This window comes from Erythrolamprus reginae, chromosome 10, assembly GCF_031021105.1.
Source record: "Erythrolamprus reginae isolate rEryReg1 chromosome 10, rEryReg1.hap1, whole genome shotgun sequence".
NCBI classification, from domain to species: domain Eukaryota; kingdom Metazoa; phylum Chordata; class Lepidosauria; order Squamata; family Dipsadidae; genus Erythrolamprus; species Erythrolamprus reginae.
The window spans coordinates 10,992,300-11,017,906 of NC_091959.1; the positions used below are offsets into that span (position 1 = coordinate 10,992,300).

The 25,607-nt window shown below is 41.4% G+C and overlaps 1 protein-coding gene across 2 annotated transcripts in view; it reads left to right on the forward strand.

The window, feature by feature from the left end:
- Positions 1-25,607, forward strand: part of LOC139173550 (high affinity cAMP-specific and IBMX-insensitive 3',5'-cyclic phosphodiesterase 8A-like) — a 135,914-nt gene that overhangs the window by 68,683 nt on the left and 41,624 nt on the right. For both annotated transcript variants that reach the window (XM_070763501.1, XM_070763502.1), the window contains exons 2-5: positions 16,700-16,756; positions 19,132-19,322; positions 21,630-21,686; positions 25,493-25,550. In XM_070763501.1, the coding sequence (XP_070619602.1) occupies positions 16,700-16,756; positions 19,132-19,322; positions 21,630-21,686; positions 25,493-25,550 (363 nt within the window). The remainder of the gene's footprint in view (positions 1-16,699; positions 16,757-19,131; positions 19,323-21,629; positions 21,687-25,492; positions 25,551-25,607) is intronic.

Below are 25,607 nucleotides of genomic sequence, written 5' to 3' on the forward strand. Positions count from 1 at the left end.
CCACCTCATTTTCCCCAAGCTAATGGGCAAGCAGAACGAATGGTTAGAACCACAAAGGAAGCATTAAACAAAGCACCATTAGGAGATTGGCAACAACAAATTGATGAATTTTTAACCATTCAGCATATTACGCCGTCAGCGTCCACAAACAAAAGCCCGGCAGAACTTTTAATGGGCAGAAACCTCCGTTCTAAATTAGACAGAATTCACCCAAATTACCAGAATGACCAAAAAGAAATAAAAGTACAAAGTGAGAGACATTTTAACATTGGGGATTTAATTTATGCAAAAGACTATGATTCCAACGACAAATGGAAAGATGGAACAGTACTAGATAAAACAGGTTTAAAAACATACATTGTAATATTAACAGATGGGCGCAGTTGGCATCGGCATGTCGACCAACTACGCAAGAGAATGAAGACTAACCCAGACATTTTGCCTACTGTAGACAAACCAATAGAGGACTTACCAGAACCACCTCGAGACTCCAGCGATGGCTGCTTGTTGCCCCTGGCGGCCGGCGAAGATCAAAATGCATCATCGCAACCAGGCCCGTCAGAGACTAGCCTTAGCGGAGCAACGGAGCCAGCCGTCCAGGCAAGCAGCTCCCAGCAAAATGAACTGCGCAGGTCCCAGAGATCTGTAAAGCCACCAATCCGCTTGCAGGACTATGTGACGTGGATTAACACGTAATCATGGTCTCAGCCAAAGAGGGAGGGGTGTTGTGTTTGTTTAAAAATATTCGCAGAAAATCTGCGATTGGTTAAGACGCGGCTATTCAGAAAATAGCCGCGAAAGTTAAATGTGTGTCAGTTGGAAAAAGCCCGCGTTTTTAAAGAGTATAAAAGGGCAACGGGTTAGCCGTTGCCCTCATTCCGGAAAATCTACCGTTCCAGTGTGTTGTAATCTCTCTTGCTATGAATAAACCAGTTTGATTTGAACTACCGGAGTCCTGACTTTTTATTTACGTTTTTGGGTTAATCTGTCCATTTCTGCCAAGTCATATATATCTTTTTTATCATTTCTCTTTCTGATGGTGTTTCTTCTTTTTTCCAATTTTGCGCTATTGTGATTCTGATTGCTGTAATCATATGTTGTATTAAATAGTAGTAGTCTTTTTTAAGTTTTTGATTTAGGACAGTATTTTAATATGGGCCCAAAGCTTTACATATCTACTGGGGGCCAATCGTCTGCAAAAATGCCATTTTTATGCCACTCTTTTCCTTTCCTTTTCCTTTACATTATCTCACTCCAGCTGTGATTCTTCGGAAATATTTATTCATTCATGTGCTCTAGGGCTCCCCGCAAATTTTAAGGCAGGAGTCCTCAACCCCACAGTCCGTGGAAGGGCACCAGACTGAGGAATGCCAGCAACCAGGCCATGTAAACAAACAAAACCCCAGTGAAGAGTTGCAAAAAATTTTACTGCCACACTGTAGGTGCGGCTTATTGTGTAGGTGTGGCTTGATGATCATGTGACTGGGTAGGAGTGGCTTGCCGGCCATGTGACCAGGTGGGAGTGGCTTGACAATCATGTGACTAGGGAGTGGCTTAAAGGACATGTGACTGGGCCGGAGTGGCTACCATCCGATGTTATTTCACTCTGCTGTTGCGATTGTTTAGTGCGGGGTCCGCAAAATATCAAGAGAAAAAACACAGCTCGAAATCTTTCATTTTAGAAACATTGAAACATAGAAGTCTGACAGCAGAAAAAGACGTCATGATCCATCTAGTCTGCCCTTACACCACTTTCTGTATTTTATCTTAGGATGGACATATGTTTATCCCAGGCATGTTTAAATTCAGTTACTGTGGATTTATCAACCATATCTGCTGGAAGTTTGTTCCAAGGATCTACTACTCTTTCATAGAAACATAGAAGACTGACGGCAGAAAAAACCTCATGATCCATCTAGTCTGCCCTTATACTATTTTCTGTATTTTATCTTTATTTACTACTATTATTTCTTCTTATCTCGACCCAGTCATAAAATTTCTTCCAAATTTCACTTGTTCTGCCCATTGCCACTCGTTCTCTGCCGTCATTAGCCAGAAACACGATCGCAATCGCCGCCTTTCAGCTGGTCTGGCATTATCGCCCACCAAGATCCAATGCAACAAAAAGGGGTAACGTGACGTCCTTTAACAATCCATGGGTATCGATCCAACTTAACCGCGCACACATCAGACACACGCGGTCAACGGGAGCGCTGGCGACAGGCAGCCCTTGACCGTAAGCGATGTAGTGGCATCTGGAAGTGATGTACGTTACAAGCAGCGTGCCTTCATTGGATTTCTTGCTGCGAAGAAAGAAACTGTTGGGAACATTCACAAACGTTTGTTCCCTCGGATGTCCACTTGTTTGGGCCTTTAAAGGATGCCATTCACGGAAGACATATTGAGGATGATGGAGAGGTGATTTGCACAGTGAAGAAATGGCGTTATGACCAGAACAAAGAGTGGTACCAACAGAGCATCCACGCCCTTGTGTCTTGCTGGAGGAAAACCATAGAACAGGACGGAGACTGCGTGGAAAAATAGGGAGTGTAGAAGAAACCTCATTCTTTCTTGTGTGCAAGTTTCATTGTTGAAGAAAAAAATGTGGTGCATTACCTTCTGGGCGACGCTTATAGATAGGTAAATAATCATAGAAACATAGAAGATTGATGGCAGAAAAAGACCTCCTGGTCCATCTAGTCTGCCCTTATACTATTTCCTGAATTTTATCTTAGGATGGATCTATGTTTATCCCAGGCATGTTTAAATTCAGTTCCTGTGGATTTACCAACCACGTCTGCTGGAAGTTTGTTCCAAACATCTACTACTCTTTCAGTCAAATAATATTTTCTCACGTTGCTTCTGATCTTTCCCTCACCCAACCTCAGATTGTGCCCCTTGTTCTTGTGTTCACTTTCCCATTAAAAACACTTCCCTCCTGAACCTTATTTAACCCTTTAAATGTTTCGATCATGTCTCCCCTTTTTTCTTCTGTCCTCCAGATTATACAGATGGAGTTCATGAAGTTTTTCCTGATAGGTTTTATGATTAAGACCTTCCACCATTTTTGTAGCCCGTCTTTGGACCCGTTCAATTTTATCCATATCTCTTTGTAGGTGAGGTCTCCAGGACTGAACCCAGTATTCCAAATGTGGTCTCACCAGCACTCTATACAGCGGGATCACAATCTATTTTTATTTTATTTTATTTATTCATTTGTCCAATACACAAATACATGGGAAGAAAAATAGACATGTAGTAATATATATAAGGGTAAAGTGAACTTAGAGGAGATGATATATTAAAGAAAGAAAATATATATGATAAGTGAGAGAAAGGAAAGACAATTGGACAGGGGACGAAAGGCACACCAGTGCATTTATGTACGCCCCTTACTGGCCTCTTAGGAACCTGAAGAGGTCAATCGTGGAGAGTCTAAGGGAGAAATGTTGGGGGTTAGGGGCTGACAGAATTGAGTCCGGCAATGAGTTCCATGCTTTGATAACTTGATTGTTGAAATCATATTTTTTTACAGTCAAGTTTGGAGCGGTTTGTATTAAGTTTGAATCTGTTGCGTGCTCTTGTGTTGTTGCGGTTGAAGCTGAAGTAGTCATTGACCGGTAGGACGTTGCAGCATATGATCTTGTGGGCAATACTCAAATCGTGTTTTAGGCGTCGTAGTTCTAGGCTTTCTAGGCCCAGGATTGTTAGTCTATTTTCGTAGGATATTCTGTTTCGAGTGGAGGAGTGAAGGGCTCTTCTGGTGAAATATCTTTGGACATTTTCAAGGGTGTCGATGTCTGAGATGTGGTGTGGGTTCCAGGCAGATGAGCAGTAGTCTAGGATGGGTCTGGCAAAAGTTTTGTAGGCTCTTGTGAGTAGTGTAAGATTGCCTGAGCAGAAGCTGCGTAGGATCAGGTTAACAACTCTTTCTGCTCAATCAATCAATCAATCAATCAATCAATCAATCAATCAATCAAGGAGGGGACCAGTCTAGACGTAAGAAGAAATTTCCTGACAGAGCTATTAGAATAGGTGTAGGGATTTAGACGGGATCTGTAACGCTAGCAGAATGTCACGTAATGAACCAAAACCGTCACTGCCAACATTCAGTGCGAACTCTGGGAAAACTTGTAACTTTGTCCTTTCTTAATCTGGCGAGCAGAAAAGCAAACCAGCTTGGGGACTCCTTGTCCTTCGCCTGTTCTAACTCCTGATTACTGTTGACTCCAAAGAGCCATCTTGTCATTTTCTTTTACGCCTGGGTTTTTGTTTGTTTTGTTTTTGTATCAAGAAAAGTTGTAAATCCATTAGCTTAAATTGCGCCATTGGTTGTAAAAAAAAGAGGTGAGAAGCCAGACGGGAGAACACTCCAGTTTGTTCAGGGCTTGCAATATTTAACAGCGGGGCAATATGGATTGTGGGTTTGATGGGGTGGTGATTAAAAAAATAATGGGAATAGATGCTGGCAAATTGTACTGGGGATGGGGTATAGGGTAAGCATGGCATTTGGGACCAACTCGGTCCTTAGTGCTGTCTGAGCTTGGTTGTTTTCTAGCAGATCTATCTATCTATCTATCTATCTATCTATCTATCTATCTATCTATCTATCTATCTATCTATCTATCTATCTATCTATCTATCTATCTATCTCCATTAGATTTGTATGCCGCACCTCTCCGTAGACTCAGGGCAGCTAACAACAATAATAAGACAATATAAACAAATCTAATCTTTAAGTTTAAGTTAAATTAAAAAACCCTGATTTAAGAAAACAATCATACATACAGACATACCAAGCATAAATTTTATAAGCCTAGGGGGAAGGGAATATCTCAGTTCCCCCAGGCCTGACGACAGAGGTGGGTTTTAAGGAGCTTGCGAAAGGCGAGGAGGGTGGGGGCAACTCTGATCTCTGGGGGGAGTTGGTTCCAGAGGGCCGGGGCCGCCACAGAGAAGGGTCTTCCCCTGGGTCCTGCCAGACGGCATTGTTTAGTCAACGGGACCCGGAGAAGGCCAACTCTGTGGGACCTAACTGGTCGCTGGGATTCGTGCAGCAGAAGGCGGTCCCGGAGATATTCTGGTCCGATGCCATGAAGGGCTTTATAGGTCATAACCAACACTTTGAATTGTGACCGGAAACCGATCGGCAACCAATGCAGACTGCGGAATGTTGGTGTAACATGGGCATATCTTGAGAAGCCCATGATTGCTCTCGCAGCTGCATTCTGCACGAACTGAAGTTTCCGAACACTTTTCAAAGGTAGCCCCATGTAGAGAGCGTTACAGTAGTCGAGCCTCGAGGTGATGAGGGCATGAGTGACTGTGAGCAGTGAGTCCCGGTCCAGATAGGGCCGCAACTTTCCCCGCTCTTATCATCCCTTCCCCTCTCCTCCATTCCTCTCCTCCCTCCCCACTCCTCTCTTCCCTTCCTTTCCCCTCTCCTCTCCTTTTCTCCCTTCTCATCCCCCAAGTCTTTATACCTGTTCAATGATTTGCGTCTCATTGGCCAAAAAGGCTGGTTGGATGGTGAGATCTAGAAGAGGTGTCTTTCCATCTTGTGAAACATTCTCCCTTCGATTACCAGGATGGTCCCAACCCTGCCAGATGTCCATAAGACCTTAAAAACTTGGTTCGGAGTTTAGGCTAGGGACCCCAAGTGCATGGAGGTGCCTGCTTCTTGGTTGTATGCTCATTTGACTTTCGGTCATGTTTTTATTTTAATTTAATTCTGTCCGCCGCCCAGAGTCGCTTGTTAAGATGAGTGGTGTTTTTAAATTGAATAAAATACCTAAATCAATGAAACTTTTGAATGTTGGTGGATAGACAAATGGGATAGATTGTTTCTCAAAATTTCCTCCCTGGAGGAAGAAGCTGCAATGATTTCTCATTGGTGGAACAACAATTTATTAGGTTTGAATGCCGCCCCGAGTCTTCGGAGAGGGGCGGCAAACAAATTTAATAAATTATTTGTTGTGGTTGGCTCTGACCCAGCTCCTGCCCCAGGGAATGTGGAGGTGGATGCAGGGGAAACGTCAACATGTCCTAGGCCTGTTTTGTTGCCGACAGAGTCAGGTAGTGCAGTTTCCTCGGACGAAGAAGGGGGGGTGACTTGGAAGAGGGGGGCTTGGCACACAGCCCAGGAAGCCAATCTCCATTATCTTCGGTCGATTCGGTCGATTAGTACTGTCAAAATCAAGTGTTAGACCCACGCAGGCGCAGACTTATGCATCGAAGAGACCAATTGAGGAAATATTACAGGAGATAATAGAGGCCATCTGTGTTTGGGTGGGGCTCCAGTAATTAGAGCTGCTGATATAAAAAGCAGCATGCTAGTTTGGCCGTTGTGGAAGATTATCTGACCTTTGTTTCTTCAGGACCGTGCCTTGCTGTTTTCAGACTGTTTGTTGATTTTTCACGACTTTGAAACCAAAGCAGAGCAAAATGTGTGTGTCTCACTTCGTGGGAGAAGGAGGGCTGTGACGTTTCTTCACAGCTACTAGCTAAGTACTTAAGGACTAATTAAGGGGATTGTACAGCCTACAGGGTTGCTTTGGGGCGAGTGCTCTTTGCAATACAAAAAGGGTGCTTGGTTTCTTTTGAATTTTGTGATAAAGAACTTTGTGTTTGAATTTTCAAGCGTGTGTGTGTCTGAAATTTGTATCCTTGCATTTTCAGAAGACTCATACCATAGAGTCTGGCAGAACATCATCATCATCATCATTATTATTATTATTATTATTATTATTATTATTATTATTAATTCCTCTTGGGATTTAATGGTGTGGGAAACCAGAAAGGCTGCCTTGGGCCGAGCATCACAGAGAGTGAAAAAATCAGGCCTTTGCCCAAATCTTTGGCCGCACTCCATCTTGAAGAATTTCCCTGCAAATCTTTCCTGCTTTGCTAGAATTTCTTCTGCAAATCCTCTTGGGTCAAACGGAAGGAGAACGGGTAGAAGGAAAAAATGCAGAGGAGCTGTCAAAGTATTTTAATCTACTTGCTTTTCAAACCACAGGTGGAATTCAGAGTTGCAAAGGGAGACATGCTCTCCTCTGGGTTGAAGCCGCTGGATGGTACCGGCTCCCTCACCCCACCTCTCATTCTTTTCCAATTTTTGCTCTGGGTTTTTTATTTTTTATTTTTTTGGCCTGGACCTTCAAAGAGCAGAGAACTGCTTCTTGCCTCCATTCTTCCATAGTTCAGAGTTTGCCTTCACTCCCCTTCTAAAGTGTTTAGAAACTTCAGATCGTGCAAAATGCGGCCGTGAGAGCTATTGATTGATTGATTGATTGATATTTGATTTGATTTGATTTGATTTGTATGACACCCCTCTCTGAAGACTCGGGGCGCCTCACAACAGTAATAAAAACAATATAGCAGTGGAACAAATCTAATATTAAAAACATATAATTGTGGGGTTACCTAGGTTCGCCCACGTCTCTCCAACACTCCGTGGCTTGCATTGGCTTCCAACAGTTTCCGGTCACAATTCAAACTGTTGGTAATGACCTATAAAGCCCTACATGGCATCGGACCAGAATACCTCCGGGACCGTCTTCTGCCGCACGAATCCCAGCGGCCGATAATGTCCCACAGAGTTGGCCTTCTCCGGGTCCCGTCGACTAAACAATGTCATCTGGCGGGCCCCAGGGAAAGAGCCTTCTCTGTGGCGGCCCCAGCCCTCTGGAATCAACTCCCCCCCCAGAGATTAGAACCACCCCAACCTTCCTTGTCTTTCGTAAATTGCTTAAAACCCACCTATATTGCCAGGCATGGGGGAATTGAGACATCTCCCCCAGGCTTATATAGTTTTATGCATGGTATGCTTGTGTTGCATGGTTTTTAAATGTTGGGTTTTTAGTGTGTTTTCTTTTAAACATTAGATTTGTCATATTGTACATTGTTTTATTATTGTTGTGAGCCGTGCCTAGTCTTCGGAGAGGGGCGGCATACAAATCTAATAAATTATTATTATTATTATTATTATTATTATTATTATTATTATTATTATTATGTCAATACAACTCAGCAAACGAGATCACTATGCTGGATTTCGTATTTCATCACCAGTCGGGTGCTTCCCAAGCACCTAGGACTGCGTGATGTAGTGGCGAATTATGTTTGCCGATTCCAGTAAAGCGGCCTTTTGCAATTGACAGATGGAGATTTTGTCAATTCTGATGGTTTTCAAATGTCCGCTGAGATCCTTTGGCACTGCGCCCAGCATGCCAAGTACCACTGGGACCACTTTCACTGGCTTATGCCAGAGTCGTTGCAGCTCGATTTTTAGATCTTCATATTTCACTAATTTCTCTAGCTGCTTCTCCTCAATTCTGCTGTCCCCTGGGATTGCGATGTCGATGATCCATACTTTCTTTTTCTCCACAATCAGGATGTCTGGTGTGTTATGCTTCAGAATTCGGTCAGTCTGAAGTCGGAAGTCCCACAGTAGTTTTGCTTGCTCATTTTCGACCACTTTTTCGGGCTTATGATCCCACCAGTTCTTTGCCACTGGTAAGTGGACCAGAATATCTCCGAGACCGCCTTCTGCCGCACGAATCCCAGCGACCGATTAGGTCCCACAGAGTGGGCCTTCTCCAGATCCCGTCAACTAAACAATGTTGGTTGGCGGGCCGCAGGGGAAGAGCCTTCTCTGTGGTGGCCCCAACTCTCTGGAACCAGCTCCCCCCAGAGATTAGAACTGCCCCTACTCTCCTTGCCTTTCGTAAGCTCCTTAAAACCCACCTTTGTCATCAGGCATGGGGGAACTGAGACATTTCCCCCGGGCATGTACAATTTATGCATGGTATGTTTGTATGTATGTTTGCTTAGTAAATGGGTTTTTAAAAAATATTTCAAACTATAATTTAGATTTGTCATGAATTGTTTTATTTTGCTGTGAGCTGCTCCGAGAGGGGCGGCATACAAATCTAAATAATAAATAAATAAATGGTAATAATAATAATAATTATTATTTTTATTTTATTATTATTATTATTATTATTATTATTATTATTATTATTATCCTCCTTTTTTAAAGTTGCAACTGAATTGGAATGAAATTTGAATGAAGGCACAAAACTTCAGTGAGTGTTGCTTTGATCCTGTAAAGCTGTGGAAAGGGGGAAAAAAAAAAGAACTAGGCTTACACAGACATTTGCACAAGTGGGTTTTGGCCGTGGCTGGATGGCACAGAATGACTCACGTCCAGGAGGAGCGACGTGAAGTGCTTTCATGGGTTATGTCAGGTCAGCGTCTAGTTTATCTGCCCTTTGATTCCAATCAGTCATGCTCATTTGGCCATAACTATTTTAGGATCTTTTCCAATGTATGTTACTGGAGTGGTGGTTGCTTTTTTTGTGTTTTTTTTAAACATTCGACTGTAAATAAAAGGGTAAATAGCTTGTTTCCAGGCAGTTGAAGTAGAGAACGAGAGGGGTTGGAAAACGAGTCAGTCCTTGATTTTGCAATTGCCACAAAGAAGAAGGTGGGATGGTGGTGGTGGGGGGGGAGGTCAAGCTATTCTCCAAAGCACCTGAGTGAGGGCAGGACAGAGAGCGAAGGATGGAAATTGATGAGATAGTGAAGCAACTTAGAACTAAGGAGAGGTTTCCTGGCAGAACCATTAACCAGTGCAACAACTTTCTTCCAGATGTTGTGAATGCTCCAACACTGGAAGTTTTTAAGAAGAAACTGGACAACCGTTTGTCTGAAATGATGTAGGGTTTCCTGCCTTAATGGGGAATTGGACTATAAGACCACCAAGGTCCCTTCCAACTCTGTTATTCTATTCTATTCTATTCTATTCTATTCTATTCTTCTCCGTTCTGTTCCATATTTCTCTTTTCTTCTTTTCTTTCTCTTCTCTCCTCTCTATTCTTCTCTTCTCTCTTCTATCTCTCCTCTCCTCCTCTCCTCTATTCTATTCTATTCTTCTCTTCTCTTCTCTCCTCCTCTCCTCTATTCTATTCTTCTCCTCTCTTCTCTTCTCTCCTCCTCTCCTCTATTCTATTCTTCTCTTCTCTCTCTTCTCTTCTCCTCTCCTGTCCTCTATTCTTCTCTATTTTCTTCTCTTCTCTTCTCTTCTCTTCTATTCTTCTCTTCTCTTCTCTCTCTTCTCTTCTCCTCTCCGGTCCTCTATTCTTCTCTATTTTCTTCTCTTCTCTTCTCTCTCTTCTCTTCTCCTCTCTTCTCCTCTCTTCTTCTCTCTTCTTCTCTCTTCTTCTCTCTTCTTCTCTTCTCCTCTCCTCTTCTCTTCTCTCTCTCCTCTTCTCCTCTCCTCTTCCCTCCCCTCTCCTCTCCTCTATTCTTCTCTTCTCTTCTCTTCTCTCTCTTCTCCTCCCTCTCTTCTCTATTCTTCTCTTCTCTTCTCTCCGCTTCTCAATTCTATTCTGCTTATGAATGCGGAAAGCTTTTTAGGCACAGTACAAAAATTAAGGACAAGGAGCACAGCTTCTTTCCCAAACACGGAGACAACAGGAAGAAGGAATGGGAAAGAGAAAACAGACACCTTCATATTTCCCACTTGTATAAACATTTCTTGATGAATAAATGCTGAAAGTCCCCGATGAACAGAATCAGCTCCAGGATGCCTCGAGCAAATATTTTATACTGTGAGTGGTCCTCCCCTCCGTTATTGCTGTTGATGATTAATCTAGAATAGATCACGTGTCTGGGCTTACTCATAGAGGACAAGTCAAGGGAGTTGAACACACAGCTGCTGCTAGAACTGCTGTTTCCCCCTTGCCTTGCAACAGCCCAGCGAGGTAGGCTGAAAGTTAGGGATTGGCCCCCAAATATCCAGAAAGCCAGATGACCGACTGTTTAGTTAGTCTAGAGAAAAGAAGGACTTGGAGCAACATGATAGCAGTGTTCCAATGTTTGAGGGCTATTCACAAAGAGCAGGCAATTTATCTATCTATCTATCTATCTATCTATCTATCTATCTATCTATCTATCTATCTATCTATCTATCTATCTATCTATCTACAGTATCTATCTATCTATCTATCTATCCATCTATCCATCCATCCATCCATCCATCCATCCATCCATCCATCCATCCATCCATCCATCTATTTATATTTGTTTTGCCAAGTACGTATTGGTGGTATACAAAGATATAATAATATTTATATACATGAGACTAGTAAGAGAGAAACATTAAGGACAGGGGACGGAAGGCATGCTGGTGCACTTATGCACACTCCTTACTGACCCCTTAAGAATCAGGAGAGGTAAACAGTGGATAGTCTAAGGGTAAAGTTTTAGGGGTTAGGTGACGATACTACAGAGTCCGGTATGAGTTCCATGCATCAATTACTCGGTTACTAAAGTCGTATTTCCTGCAGTTCGAGTTTGGAACGGCTCACTTTGAGTTTGTATCTGTTGTGTGCTCGTGTGTTGTTGTGGTTGACGCTGAAGTAGTCGTTGACAGGAAGGACGTTGTAGCAGATGATTTTATGGGCTATGCTTAGGTCGTGTGTAAGGTGACGTAGTTCTAAGCTTTCTAAACCTAGGATTGTGAGTCTCGTTGTGTAGGGTATTCTGTTGCAAGTGGAGGAGTGGAGGGCTCTTCTACTAAATTATCTCTGGACATTTTCTAGAGTGTTTCTGTCCGAAATGCGGTGTGGGTTCCAGGCAGATGAGCTGTATTCAAAGATTGCTCTGGGAAAAGTTTTGTATGATCTAGTTAGTAGTGTGAGATTACCGGAGCAAAAGCTTCGTGGAATTAGGTTTAACAACTCATCAGAGACAGAACAAGAAACAATGGGTAGAAATTAATCAAGGAGAGAATCAACCTAAAACAGGGGTCCAGACAGTCACGTCCAGGGGTTTGAGAGCTTCTAGCTAAGATTCTGTGCCTTGATAACCCCTGTTGACCCCCAGAATCTTAGCTAGAAGCTCTCAAACTCCTGGACGTGACTGTCTGGAAACAAAAATTGTTCGAAAACTGAGCTGGGAACAGTTTAAATTAGAAATGTTGCTGAGTACAAGTGGCATCTTACATTGTCTGCTCTTTTCCGTTTTTTGCTGACTCGGCCAATTGGGTAACCGAGTTGTTCTTTTTTTTAAAAAAAAAAACCAACGCAAAGCCAACGTCATTTAGGTCAGGGCATGTTTCTGTTTGCAAGTCACGCATACAAAATTATTGACTAACTTGGCACCCTTCTGACAGGCAAGGAGAGAGATACATTTCACATACTTAAGAATTCACAACGTCTTCTTCCTGCATGAATAATGTGTATTTTTTGGTGGCCAAAGGGAAAAGGGCTTTTGTAACTGTCATGTTGTTGTTGCAAAAAAAAAAAAAAATTGCCCTGCTTTTTAAGGCAATAAATAGTATGAAGGGGTTGTGTTTTGTCTGTGTGTTTTGTGTGTGTATGTGTGTATGAAGCCTAATTTGAAAAGAAACCCATCACAAAAACAACATACAGTATATGACTGAAGAAAACCCTTGTTCTTTCTAATGAAAGAAAAATGAAGATGATTGAAGGTGAGAACAAGGCATTAAAAACAAGGCATTAAACAAGGCAGACGGGAAGTTGAACAACTATCCTTGTGGTGTGACCAGAACCATCTAGAACTGAATATATTCAAAACCGAAGAAATGGTGGTAGACTTTAAGAGAAACCCTTCCACCTCTCACAATACTAGACAACACAGTATCAACAGTAGAGACCTTCAAATTTCTAGGTTCTATCATATCTCAAGACCTAAAATGGTCACCTAACATCAAAAACATCATCAAAAAAGCACAACAAAGAATGTTCTTTCTGCGCCAGCTCAGGAAGCTCAAACTGCCCAAGGAGCTGCTGATACAGTTCTACAGAGGAATCATTGAGTCTGTCATCTGCACCTCTATAACTGTCTGGTTTGGTGCTGCAACCCAACAGGACCAACACAGACTTCAGAGGAGAATCAGAACTGCAGAAAAAACAATGGCTGCCAACCTGCCTTCCATTGAGGACCTGTATACTGCACGAGTCAAAAAGAGGGCGGGGAAAATATTTACTGACCCTTCACATCCTGGACACAAATTGTTTCAACTCCTACCCTCAAAACGTCGCTACAGAGCACTGCACACCAAGACAACTAGACACAAGAACAGTTTTTTTCCGAACGCCATCACTCTACTAAACAAAGAATTCCCTCAACACTGTCAGACTTTCTACTAAATCTGCACTTCTATTCTACTAGTTTTTCTCATCATTCCTATCACCCATTTCCTCCCATGTTGACTGTATGACTGTAGCCTGTTGCTTATATCCTAAGATTTTTATTAATATTGCTTCTTCATTGCTTATTTGACCCCTATGACAATCATTAAGTGTCGTACCACATGATTCTTGACAAATGTATATTTTATTTTATGTACGCTGAGAGCATCTGCACCAAAGACAAATTCCTTGTATGTCCAATCACGCTTGGCCAATAAAAATTCTATTCTATTCTATTCTAAAGATGGCCAAAATTTGGAGCGAAAATTTTTGCGATCATTTTTAAACTAAAATAACTCCAAGAGTACTTACAAGTGGCTGCTAAAACTTGAAATAATTGACAACAAGTAACTTTTAAGCAAGTGTGCCAAAGGGCTTTTTGCTAGTTTGCAAGTAAATTGGAGCCACAGAATGGCTAAAAGTTTGTCGCACCACCTCAATTTTGACCTCAGGTCACACAGCAACCATTAGTCTAAGATGCTTGAAACGTTTTCAGTATGTTTGGCCCTAAACATTGTGCTGATCCACCAGGTTTCCCCCTGATATTATTACTAGTTTCCATTCTAGAGCTCCTCAAACTTGGAAAAAGCTTTTGTTGTACTTTAAAGACTCTGAAACCTTGAATGTTTGGAATATGGACCTAAAATTTTGCACATCTCAGTTTTATACTTGTTTTCCAAAGCCCTTGAAGGCAGGACAATATTCAATTCAATTCAATTTATTAGATTTTTATGCCACCCCTCTCCGAAGACTCGGGGCGGCTCACAACAATAATAAAAACAATATTCCAGCGAAAACAAATCTAATATTAAAAAGCACATAAAACCCTATCATATTTAAAAAAGCAAACAACATATACATACCCAAACATAAATATAAAAAAGCCTTGGGGAAAGGTGTCTCAACTCCCCCATGCCTGGCAGTATAGATGGGTCTTGAGTAGTTTACGAAAGACAGGGAGGGTGGGGGCAGTTCTAATCTCCAGGGGGAGTTGATTCCAGAGGGCCGGGGCTGCTACAGAGAAGGCTCTTCCCCTGGGGCCCACCAAACGACATTGTTTGGTCGACGGGACCTGGAGAAGGCCAACTCTGTGGGACCTTATCGGTCACTGGGATTCGTGCGGTAGCAGGCGGCTCCGGAGGTACTCTGGTCCAATGCCATCCAGGGCTTTAAAGGTCATAACCAACACTTTGAATTGTGAACGGAAACTGATCGGCAGCCAATGCAGACTGCGGAGTGTTGGTGTAAAATGGGCATACCTTGGGAAGCCCATGATTGCTCTCGCGGCTGCGTTCTGCACAATCTGAAGTTTCCGAACACTTTTCAAAGGTAGCCCCATGTAGAGAGCATTGCAGTAATCGAACCTCGAGGTGATGAGGGCATGAGCGACTGTGAGCAGTGACTCCCGGTCCAAATAGGGCCGCAATTGGTGCACAAGGCGGACCTGGGCAAACGCCCTCCTCGCCACAGCCGAAAGATGATGTTCCAATGTCAGCTGTGGATCGAGGAGGACGCCCAAGTTGCGATGGAAAGTAATCAAGGAGAGAACCAGTCTAGAACTAAGGAGAAATTTCATAACAATGAGAACAGTTAATCAGTGGAATGGCTTGTCTCCATAGGTTGTGAATGCCCCCTCACTGGATGTTTTCCAGAAGATATTGGACCATGAATTTGCCTTATAGGATCTCCTGCTCAAGCAGGGGGGTTGGACTAGAAGATCTCCATGGTCCCTTCCAACTCTGTTATTCTGAAGTCTCCTTCTTATCTCCCTCTTTGGGGCTTGAGTTTAAAATGCAAATGGTTGATTTGTAAAGTAATACATGAAAAAGCATCTGAGGTCTAAGTGATGGAACTGGGGAGAAAGCGTGTAATTTTCAGTCTTTTATGTGGTGGGAGAGATAGTCTGCTGACTCTTTAAAATTACTCATTGAAGTAATTACTCAAGTTCTGGACAGCTGGAGGATTAAATCAGATCCGCAACCTGTGGTTTTACTGGGAAAGATAACATTGTAAAAATTCCTTTTTCGCAGTCATCAGGATCTGCTTGCAATAAATCCTGTGCACGTGCTATCGAAATCCTCTCTTCGCTGCGCTATCAAAATCCCTTCCAACAGTTTAATTTTAAGATAAAGCAAAAATCAACATGTGGTTCCTAGAAATACAGTTCAAGGATTTGCGGCGAGTCATGGTACAGATAATAAAATAGGATTAAGCCTTAGAGTTATGGCTGCAATCCAGTGGACTCCTTAACCCAGGGCCGAATGGAGGGACCGCTGTGTGTCTGGTTGGGTGTCGAAATATTCAAGATGATAGCCTTGATTACATGATAAACATCTGCCTCTTGGTATATGCTTTGTCAATGAATACAGGTAGCCCTCAACATACAATGGTAATGGAGCTTGCTCGGTATGGTCGTATGTTGTAATGGTCATAAAATAGGTTGATCATGTGCCCAACCCGATTTTACGATTATTTATTTATTTTTACTTGTCAAACATGAATAGGATAAGTGTGTGTGTGTGTGTGTGTGTGTGTGTCACATGTTTTTTTTTTTTGCTGAATTTGAAAATTAAGGGAGACTAGGATAGATCTATATCTATTATATATATATAAGATAAGTATATATATATACTGGTGCAGAGCTGAAGGGATTGGATACTGTAGCCTAGAGGTTAATTCTGTGCCTTACAAGGCAAAGGTTGCAGGTTCAAGTCCCAGTGGGTACGGCTGGCTGATGAGGCCAAAATAAGGCCGAAATAGATCTATCCTAGTCTCCCTTAATTTTCAAATTCAGCAAAAAAACATGTGACATATATATACTGTACTTTTGAGTAAACAATTTAAAATGAAGATTAAAAAATAACAAAAACTAATATAAAGTGAGAAAAAGAAAGAAAAAATAGAGAGAAAGCTAAAGGTGCAGAAACTATGAAACTATTGCTGTTTTTTTTTAAAAAAAATCTTTCTTTTTCCATTAGGCTGGCTTCAAACATTCTTACCCATACAGGTAACAGGCTTAGCAAGTTCTGTGATTAATTATTATTGTTATTTTAGTCCGCTTAAGACATGGCCTACGGAAAAGCTTGGGAATGAGCTGATTCATTTACTCTTTTAGAGTTGTTGTAACTGATTGCAAATTCCATGTGGTTTTTGAGATTGACACTTGGTGTTTCTGACTTAGGAGGAAGGCCAGGAAGCGAAGTCTGTGTTTCTTTGCCCAGATACAGCCTATTTGTCTGGTCCAAATAAAGAGGAGCATTTGCTGAGTTCAATGCGCAGAAGTGTTTATCATCATACACCAGAATCTGGCCAACTAACGGTCAAAGTTAAAGAGACCTTAGATAACAGTCAACAGAAATTCACAGGGAGCTGGAATAGGAAAGATTCCAAACTGATGACATGTTTAACTCCACCTCTCAGATCAGCCTGCTCTCCTCCTGCAATATCATTTAAATTTGTTCCTTTCTTCTTCCTAGGCAGTGGGAACCGATGTGCAATTTGGGCCTATGAGACTCCACCGAGAACAACTTCAGGTAAGCCTCTATGAAGCCCTACATGGCATTGGGCCAGAATACATCCCCAACCGCCTTCTACCGCACGAATCCCAGCGGCCGATAAGGTCCCACAGAGTTGGCCTTCTCCGGGTCCGGTCGACCAAACAATGTCGTTTGGCGGGCCCCAGGGGAAGAGCCTTCTCTGTGGCGGCCCTGGCCCTCTGGAATCAACTCCCCCCAGAGATTAGAACGGCCCCCATCCTCCTTGTCTTTCGCAAATTATTCAAGACCCACCTTTATCGCCAGGCATGGGGGAGTTAAGATATTCCTTCCCCCTAGGCCATTAGAAGTTATGCATGGTATGTTTGTGTGTAATAAGGGTTTTTAGTTGTTTTATTAATTGTATTGTTACATGCTGTTTTTTATCATTGTTGTTAGCCGCCCCAAGTCTGCGGAGAGGAGCGGCATACAAATCCAATAAATAACAACAACAACAACAACAACAACAACAACAACAACAATAATAATAATAATTGTCCGGGAACTGGTTATCTAAATCAGTGTTTCCCAACCTTGGCAACTTGAAGATATCTGGACTTCAACTCCCAGAATTCCCCAGCCAGCATTTGTTGGGAAACACTAATCTAAATGAAGAAAATGCCTATATACACTGTTCATAAAATTAAAGGGAACACTTGAACAACACGATATAACTCCAAGTAAATCAAACTTCTGTGAAATCAAACTGTCCACTTAGGAAACAACACTGATTGATAATCAATTTCACATGCACATTCAACTTTATAAATATTAAATGAGAATATTTCATTCATTCAGATCTAGGATGTGTTTTTTGAGTGTTCCCTTTATTTTTTTGAGCAGTATATTTATTTCTCACTTCTTCAATAGCATTTTCAGCGGAAGTGTTTTCATAACATCCTATAGTAGTGAAAAGGAATGGAATAAATTCCAGGTAAAATGTATTTTTTAGAGCAATATTCAAAAGCCCATTTCACTGAGTACTGAGCTAATAAAGAGAAATCCTGAGTTAAATTAGGGCATTTGTGCAAGTGCGCATACGTATCGGTTATACGTAGGTATAAATTGTGAAATTGATTGTTATTCCGGTAGGTTTAATCCAAAGTGTAAACTTAGTCAGTGTGTGTGTGTTTGCTCACATATATAAACACATTCTGCCTACAGGTAGGTGTAAATGTTGAGATTTATTGACATTCCAGCAGCTCTAATCCAAATATAAGCACAGTTGGAATGCCTGAAATTGCTTAGAAGTATGAACTAAAGCTAAGAGTTGCTTGGAGAATATTCAACTTAGCTGAATATTGAAATGGTCTGAAGGTATCAATACAGCTGTAGCCTAAGTAAATTTGATTGTTATACTGACAGAGGCGGGACCAGCAAAAAATCAGAAGCTTATTTTATTTAATGACCATTCAAAGTTACAAAGGCATTGAAAAATGTGACTCTTTTTCACACTTATGACTTGGTTGGTTGGTTGGTTGGTTGGTTGGTTGGTTGGTTGGTTGGATGGATGGATAGATGGATAGATGGATAGATGGATAGATGGACAGATGGATGGACGGATGGATATTCTTACATAGCCCTCTCTCCACTTATTTCCCCCGCTGAACATCTAGGGAGCTTTGTAACTAAGGCAAGTCTAGAACGCTGGAAGTTCTAGACTAGACTTTCAATCCTGGGCCTAGAAAGCTTAGAACTAAGACGCCTTAAACAAGATCTAAGTATTGCCCACAAGATCATATGCTGCAATGTCCTGCCTGTCGGCGACTACTTCTGCTTCAACCACAACAACACAAGAGCACACATCAGATTTAAACTTAATATTAACCGCTCCAAACTTGACTGTAAAAAATATGACTTCAGTAACCGAATTGTCGAAGCGTGGAACTCATTACCAGACTCCATAGTGTCATCCCCAAACCCCCAACACTTTACCCTTACATTATCTACGGTTGACCTCTCCAGATTCCTAAGAGGTCAGTAAGGGACGAGTACAAGTGCACTAGAGTGCCTTCCGTCCCCTGTCCTATTGCTCTCCTATATCGCCTATACCTTTCTTCTATTCCTATATCTCTTCTTCTATTCTTTCATTGATATGTTCTATTACTATATCTTCTTTTCTATTATTTCTTAAATATATATTTACTATGAGTATCTCCTCTATAACCTTCATCATGTATTTTACTATGTGTATATAGATATATATACCCACTAAAACCCTCATTGTGTATTGGACAAAATAAATAAATAAAATAAATAAAGTCTAGAACAAGTCTTTCTGTTTCTAGTCCAGCACCTAAACCAAGTTCGTAAGTAGAGGCGTTTGTAGGTAGAGGTACCACTGTATTTCCTCATCTTTGTTTTCCTTTCATTAGGTACTCTTAGTGTTTGCCAAAGAAGACAACCAGAGCAATGGGTTTTGCTGGGCTTGTGAAAAAGCAGGCTTCCGTTGTAGCATTGCCAAGACACCTGAATCTGCCCTTGAGTGTTTTTTGGATAAACACCATGAAATCATCATTATCGATCACAGGAATTCGAGATACTTTGATGCAGAAACGCTATGCAGGTGAGTCCTTTTGTTTTTCTGCACAATCAACCTCCTGTCCTTTGGGACTCACTAACCAGTCTTGTTGACAAGGTCATGATGTGCTTGGGGACGTTTGATGTTTGGCACCTGGCCCCTCCCAGTGCGGCGATCATTATAATCTGACTTTCATTCAAGAGATCAGTGGCATAATAACTAAGGTTCCAGCCAGAACAATTAATCAGTGGTAAAAAGCTTGCGTCCCAAAGTTGTGGCTGCCGGCTCCATCCCTGGAATTTTTTGAAAATACACTGGAGAGTCATTTGACTGGGATGGTGTAAAGTTGGTGTCATGGTTCCAGGTAGCATCCAATGTAAATCAGAGTCCAAGTCAAAGTACATCTCAAATTTATTGCTGGAGCCATCCTGGCACCTACACGCGGAAACCTAAATCTATTTTATTAATTATTTTTATTCATTCATTTGTCCAATACACAAATACATAGGAAGAAAAATAGACATGTAGTAATATATATAAGGGTTAATTATGAACTTAGAGGAGAGGATATATGAAAGAAAGAAAATATATATGATAAGTTAATTGGACAGGGGACGAAAGGCACACCAGTGTACTTATGTACTTATCTGAGTTGAAAGTTTACATCCCTTGTCCCCCACCGACAAACCTGTCACATTGCCCACTCACATTGTGCCAGCATGGCAAGTCCTCCTTCCGCTTCCGCCCAGGTGGGTGGGCATAGGATGGCCTTGAACCACTCAAAAGAATGCTGTGTGGCTGCACCTGTTCCCTTATGAAAATCACTCTTCTCAATTTCCCATAAGTATCAGGCCTTCTATAGATAGTGTGGCAAGCCGTTAATTTCTTTTGCACCGGCTTGACAGCAGGTGTGGAAAACTCACAGCTCGCGGGCCAGATGTATCATGTGCTGGCGACACCTACTCTTGATTTAGTGAAGAGGGAAAAAAGTTGTGATACGTCACATTGTCGTCATGAGTTTGACACACCTGGTATAAAGTGTCCTGCTTTGAGCATGACATTGGACTAGGAGATCTCTTGAGAAGACCTCTGGGTTCAGCTAGTCTTCACGCATGCATGCGCGCCAGAAACCAGAAGACCAGGTGGCCGGCATGCGCATGAATACCAGGCAGCTGTTCTTCCGGTTTCCGGCACAGGTGCACGCTCGTTTTGGCACTGGGTACTGAAATGTTTCGCCAACACTGTTCTACCTTCTCCATTCTCCGGTTTTCCCAGCAGCTCATCCTGTAAGTTAGGTTTTTGTTGTTGTTGTTATCAACAATACAACACAGCAAATGAGATCACTATGCTGGATTTTGTATTTGATCACCAATCGGGCGCTTCCCAAGCACCTAGGACTGCATGATGTAGCGACGAATTATGCATGCCTTTTGCAATTGACAGGTGGAGATTTTGTCAATTCCGATGGTTTTCAAATGTCCGCTGAAATCTTTGGTACTGCACCCAGTATGCCAAGGACCACTGGGATCACTCTCACTGGCTTATGCCAGAGTCGTTGCACATCGATATTTAGATCTTTATATTTAAATTATAAACTTCTTCTTCTTCTTCTTCTTCTTCTTCTTCTTCTTCTTCTTCTTCTTCTTCTTCTTCTTCTTCTTCTTCTTCTTCCTCTTCTTCTTCTTCTTCTTCTATTTCTTCTTCTTCTATTTCTTCTATTTCTTCTATTTCTTCTTCTTCTTCTTCTTCTATTTCTTCTATTTCTTCTTCTTCTTCTTCTTCTTCTTCTTCTATTTCTTCTTTTTCTTCTTCTTCTTCTATTTCTTCTATTTCTTCTTCTTCTTCTTCTTCTTCTATTTCTTCTATTTCTTCTTCTTCTTCTATTTCTTCTATTTCTTCTTCTTCTTCTTCTTCTTCTTCTTCTTCTTCTATTTCTTCTATTTCTTCTATTTCTTTTTCTTCTTCTTCTTCTTCTTCTTCTTCTTCTTGTTGTTGTTGTTATTATTATTATTATTATTATTATTATTATTATCATCATCATCATTATTATTATTATTATTTCTAGACTGCCCTTCTCCAGGGGACTCAGGTTGGGCAACTAACTGGTTCAGTCATCCAAAAAACTATTGTGTCAAAGGATGGATTAGAACTTGGGTCTTCCCATCCAAGTTCAACACTTTCATGACCACATCCCGCTACCTCTCAACGGTTTCTTGATCTTTCTTAAGAGTTGGGTATTTTTCTTCTGATTTAGGAACTGTGTGAACCTCAGTGACATATTCTTAGGTTGATTTCAAGCCTGTTGTGGAACCCACCCCAATTTCTTTACCTTCTCTTTTTCCCCTCCCAAAGGTCCATTAGAACAACGAAACCATCTGAAAACACTGTTATTATCGGGGTCGTGCGTAGGTAAGTGTGGAAACATTATTACAGGATCTCTCTGATTTTAAGTGACATTTTAGCTGACTTTGTAGCTGCGCAGCCTGGCCTTTTGAATTTTAGGAATGGGGCTGGTAGGCAGAGAAGACAAAAATAGAGTGACTGAAGATATTCAAGAATGGATGTGCAGCTATGGAAGGAGTCACATGTGATGGAAGAAGACCTGTGTCTTCTGAATTGGGTGTCTGCTAAAATATGAGTGTTTGGGGGAAGAGGTTGGTGATTTTCCCCATCTATTACAAGATGCTGTTGATTACAGATGTTGAGACTCTAGAAAAAGTTTAGAGAAGAGCAACAAAGAACTGGGCATGGCTAGTTTAATGAAAAGAAGGACCAGGGGAGACAGGATAGCAGTCAGTCTTCTAATATCTCAGGGGTTGCCACAAAGAAGAGGGAATCTACCTATTCTCCAAAGCACCTGAGGGTAGAACAAGAAGCAATGGGTGGAAACTAAACAAGGAGAGAAGCAATTTAGAACTAAGAACTAATCAAGGAGAGAAGCAACTTAGAAGCAACTAAGTTTGTTGAGAAGAAGGACTAGGGGAGATATGATAGCAGCCTTCCAGTATCTCAGAGGTTGCCACAAAGAAGAAGGAAGACTATTCTCCAAAGCACCTGCGGGAAGGACAAGAAGCCATGGGTGGAAACTAAACAAGGAGAGAAGCAACTTAGAACTAAGGAGAAATTTCCTGATCGGTGGAACTCCTTGCCTCCAGAAGTTGTGAATGCTCCAACACTGGAAGTTTTTAAGATGATGTTGGATAACCATCTGTCTGAAGTGGTGTAGGGTTTCCTGTCTAAGCAGGGGGTTGGATTAGAAGACCTCCAAGGTGCCTTCCAACTCTGTTGTTGTTATTGTTGTTGTTGTTGTTGTTGTTGTTGTTGTTGTTGTTATTATTATTATTATTATTATTATTATTATTATTATTATTATTATTATGCAATGGGTGGAAGCTGAACAAGGAGAGAAGCAACTTAGAACTAAGGAGAAATTTCCTGACAGTCAGAACAATTAATCAGTGTAACAGCTTGCCTCCACAAGTTGTGAATGATCCAACACTGGAAGTTTTTAAGCAGATTATTTTAAAGAAGATTTTAAGCAGATTATTTATTCATTCATTCATTCATTTATTTATTTATTTATTCGTTCGTTCGTTCATTCATTCATTCATTCATTCATTCATTCATTCATTCATTCATTCAGTTTTTATGCCGTCCTTCTCGTTAGACTCAGGGCGGCTTACAACATGTTAGCAATAGCACTTTTTAACAGAGCCAGCATATTGCCCCCACAATCCGGGTCTTCCCCCATAATCCGGGCCAGATGTTGGATAACCATCTGTCTGAAGTAGTGTGGGGTTTCCTGGCTAAGCAGGGGGCTGGACTAGAAGACCTCCAAGGTCCCTTCCAACTCTGTTGTTGTTGTTGTTGTTGTTGTTGTTGTTGTTGTTGTTATTATTATTATTATTGTTATTGTTATTAATATTATTGTTACAATATTTGGTGCCCATGCAGGTAAGTAAATAAAGCTACCCCCTCTAAATTGTTCTTGCGTTCTGTTTCCCATTAACTCTACAATTGCATCTCTTATCCTCCGTTCTCCTGAAGCCTCCTTCCCTCCGTTCTCAAAGCCAAGGGCCATGGCCTTGCCAGCCAATGCTGCAGCTTTCCATCAAAGCATCCCCTTTGCTCCAGCTGGGGATAATTCACGGTGATCTTCTTTTCATAAATAGAGATCTGTGGCATTGCTGATGTTGATTGTGGTGTCTTAGCATCTGTATTTATATTCGAATATGCGCCCTCTAAATCAGTCCAGCAAAAAGCGGTGCCTTTATGAAAAATCTGCAATTCTTGCGAAACACGAAGCCTTTGCTGCCAAAATGAAAGTTCTTCTCCGGCCAAGTACATTTCCAAGTTCAAACCCTGGCTGGGAGGAAAAAAAATATATGTATATCTGATTTTCGGGAGTTAAAAAGTAGTGGCTGGGAAAATGTTTAACATTTTCTCCTGCCTTCTCGGCTAGCGCTCCTGACCTTTTGCTTTAATACTGTTTGCGTCTGATCTTTTCTTTTCTTTTTTTTAAAAAAACGGAACTGTTGCTATCTCGCAGCTGTGATTTAAGCGTAGAGGCTAGAAAAGTTATGAATTTGAAAGGTTGGTGCAGTGGGAGAGACCGTTTAGAATAATTGCATTGGAGTAGCCAAGAAGGCTTCAAGAGTTGTAAACCTAATCCTACGTAGCTTCTGCTCTGGCAATCTCACACTACTTACCAGAGCTTACAAAACTTTTGCCAGACCCATCCTCGAATACAGCTCATCTGTTTGGAACCCATATCGCATCTCAGACATTAACACCCTTGAAAATGTCCAAAGATACTTCACCAGAAGAGCCCTTCACTCCACCACTCGAAATAGAATCCCCTACGAGACTAGACTTTCAATCCTGGGCCTAGAAAGTTTAGAACTAAGACGCCTAAAACAAGATCTAAGTATTGCCCACAAGATCATATGCTGCAACGTCCTGCCTGTCGGCGACTACTTCAGCTTCAACCACAACAACACAAGAGCACACAACAGATTTAAACTTAATATTAACCGCTCCAAACTTGACTGTAAAAAAATATTACTTCAGTAACCAAGTTGTCAAAGCGTGGAACTCATTACCGGACTCCATAGTGTCATCCCCAAACCCCCAACACTTTACCCTTAGATTATCTACGGTTGACCTATCCAGATTCCTAAGAGGTCAGTAAGGGGCGAGTACAAGTGCACTAGAGTGCCTTCTGTCCCCTGTCCTATTGCTCTCCTATATCTCCTATACCTTTCTTCTATTCCTATATCTCTTCTTCTATTCTTTCATTGATATGTTCTATTACTATACCTTCTTTTCTATTATTTCTTAGATATATTTTACTATGAGTATTTCCTCTATAACCTTCATCATGTATTTTACTATGTGTATATAGATATATACCCACTAAAACCCTCATTGTGTATTGGACAAAATAAGTAAGTAAGTAAGTAAGTAAGTAAGTAAGTAAGTAAGTAAGTAAGTAAGTAAGTAAGTAAGTAAGTAAGTACAGTGGTCCCTCGATTTTCGCGGGTTCGAACTTCGCGAAACGGCTATACCACGGTTTTTCAAAAATATTAATTAAAAAACACTTTGCTGATTTTTTCCCTATACCATGGTTTTTCCTGCCCGATGACGTCATACGTCATCGCCAAACTTTCGTCCGCCTTTAATAAATATTTTTTTTAATAAACTTTAATAAATAAAAATGGTGAGTAATAATCTAAATGGTTGCTAAGGGAATGAGAAATTGCAGTTTAGGGGTTTAAAGTGTTAAGGGAAGGCTTGTGATACTGTTCATAGCCAAAAATAGTATATTTACTTCCGCATCTCTACTTCGCGGAAATTCAACTTTCGCGGGTGATCTCGGAACGCAACTCCCGCGAAAATCGAGGGAACACTGTATTTGGTTTTGCAAACCAGTGCTAAGCATAGCAGCTGTCTGCAAAGGGACAGCAAAACAGAAGAAGGGAATTGACAGAGAAGAAAAAGACCTTCCATTATCCCACATTAAAGAGAAAAGAAAAGAATTCCATGGACCTTTCAAAAGCCACCGAATTTTAAAGTTTGAAGGACTTCCGTTTCTTTATTGCTGCTCTGAGATATACAACCTCTCGCCTGCAGAGATCAATATTTCAAGGATGAACCAGGAAAATAAAATCCCCTTAACATCTTTTCTGTTCTTCCTTTTCTTTTCCCCCCACCAGACATGCAGATCGCGAGGAGTCCTCATTATTGCCCTTTCTTTCTGCAGGCTTCACAAGAGTAGGTCTACTTATTTACCGTATAATCAACTTTTCTATATAGATTGTGTATGTGTGT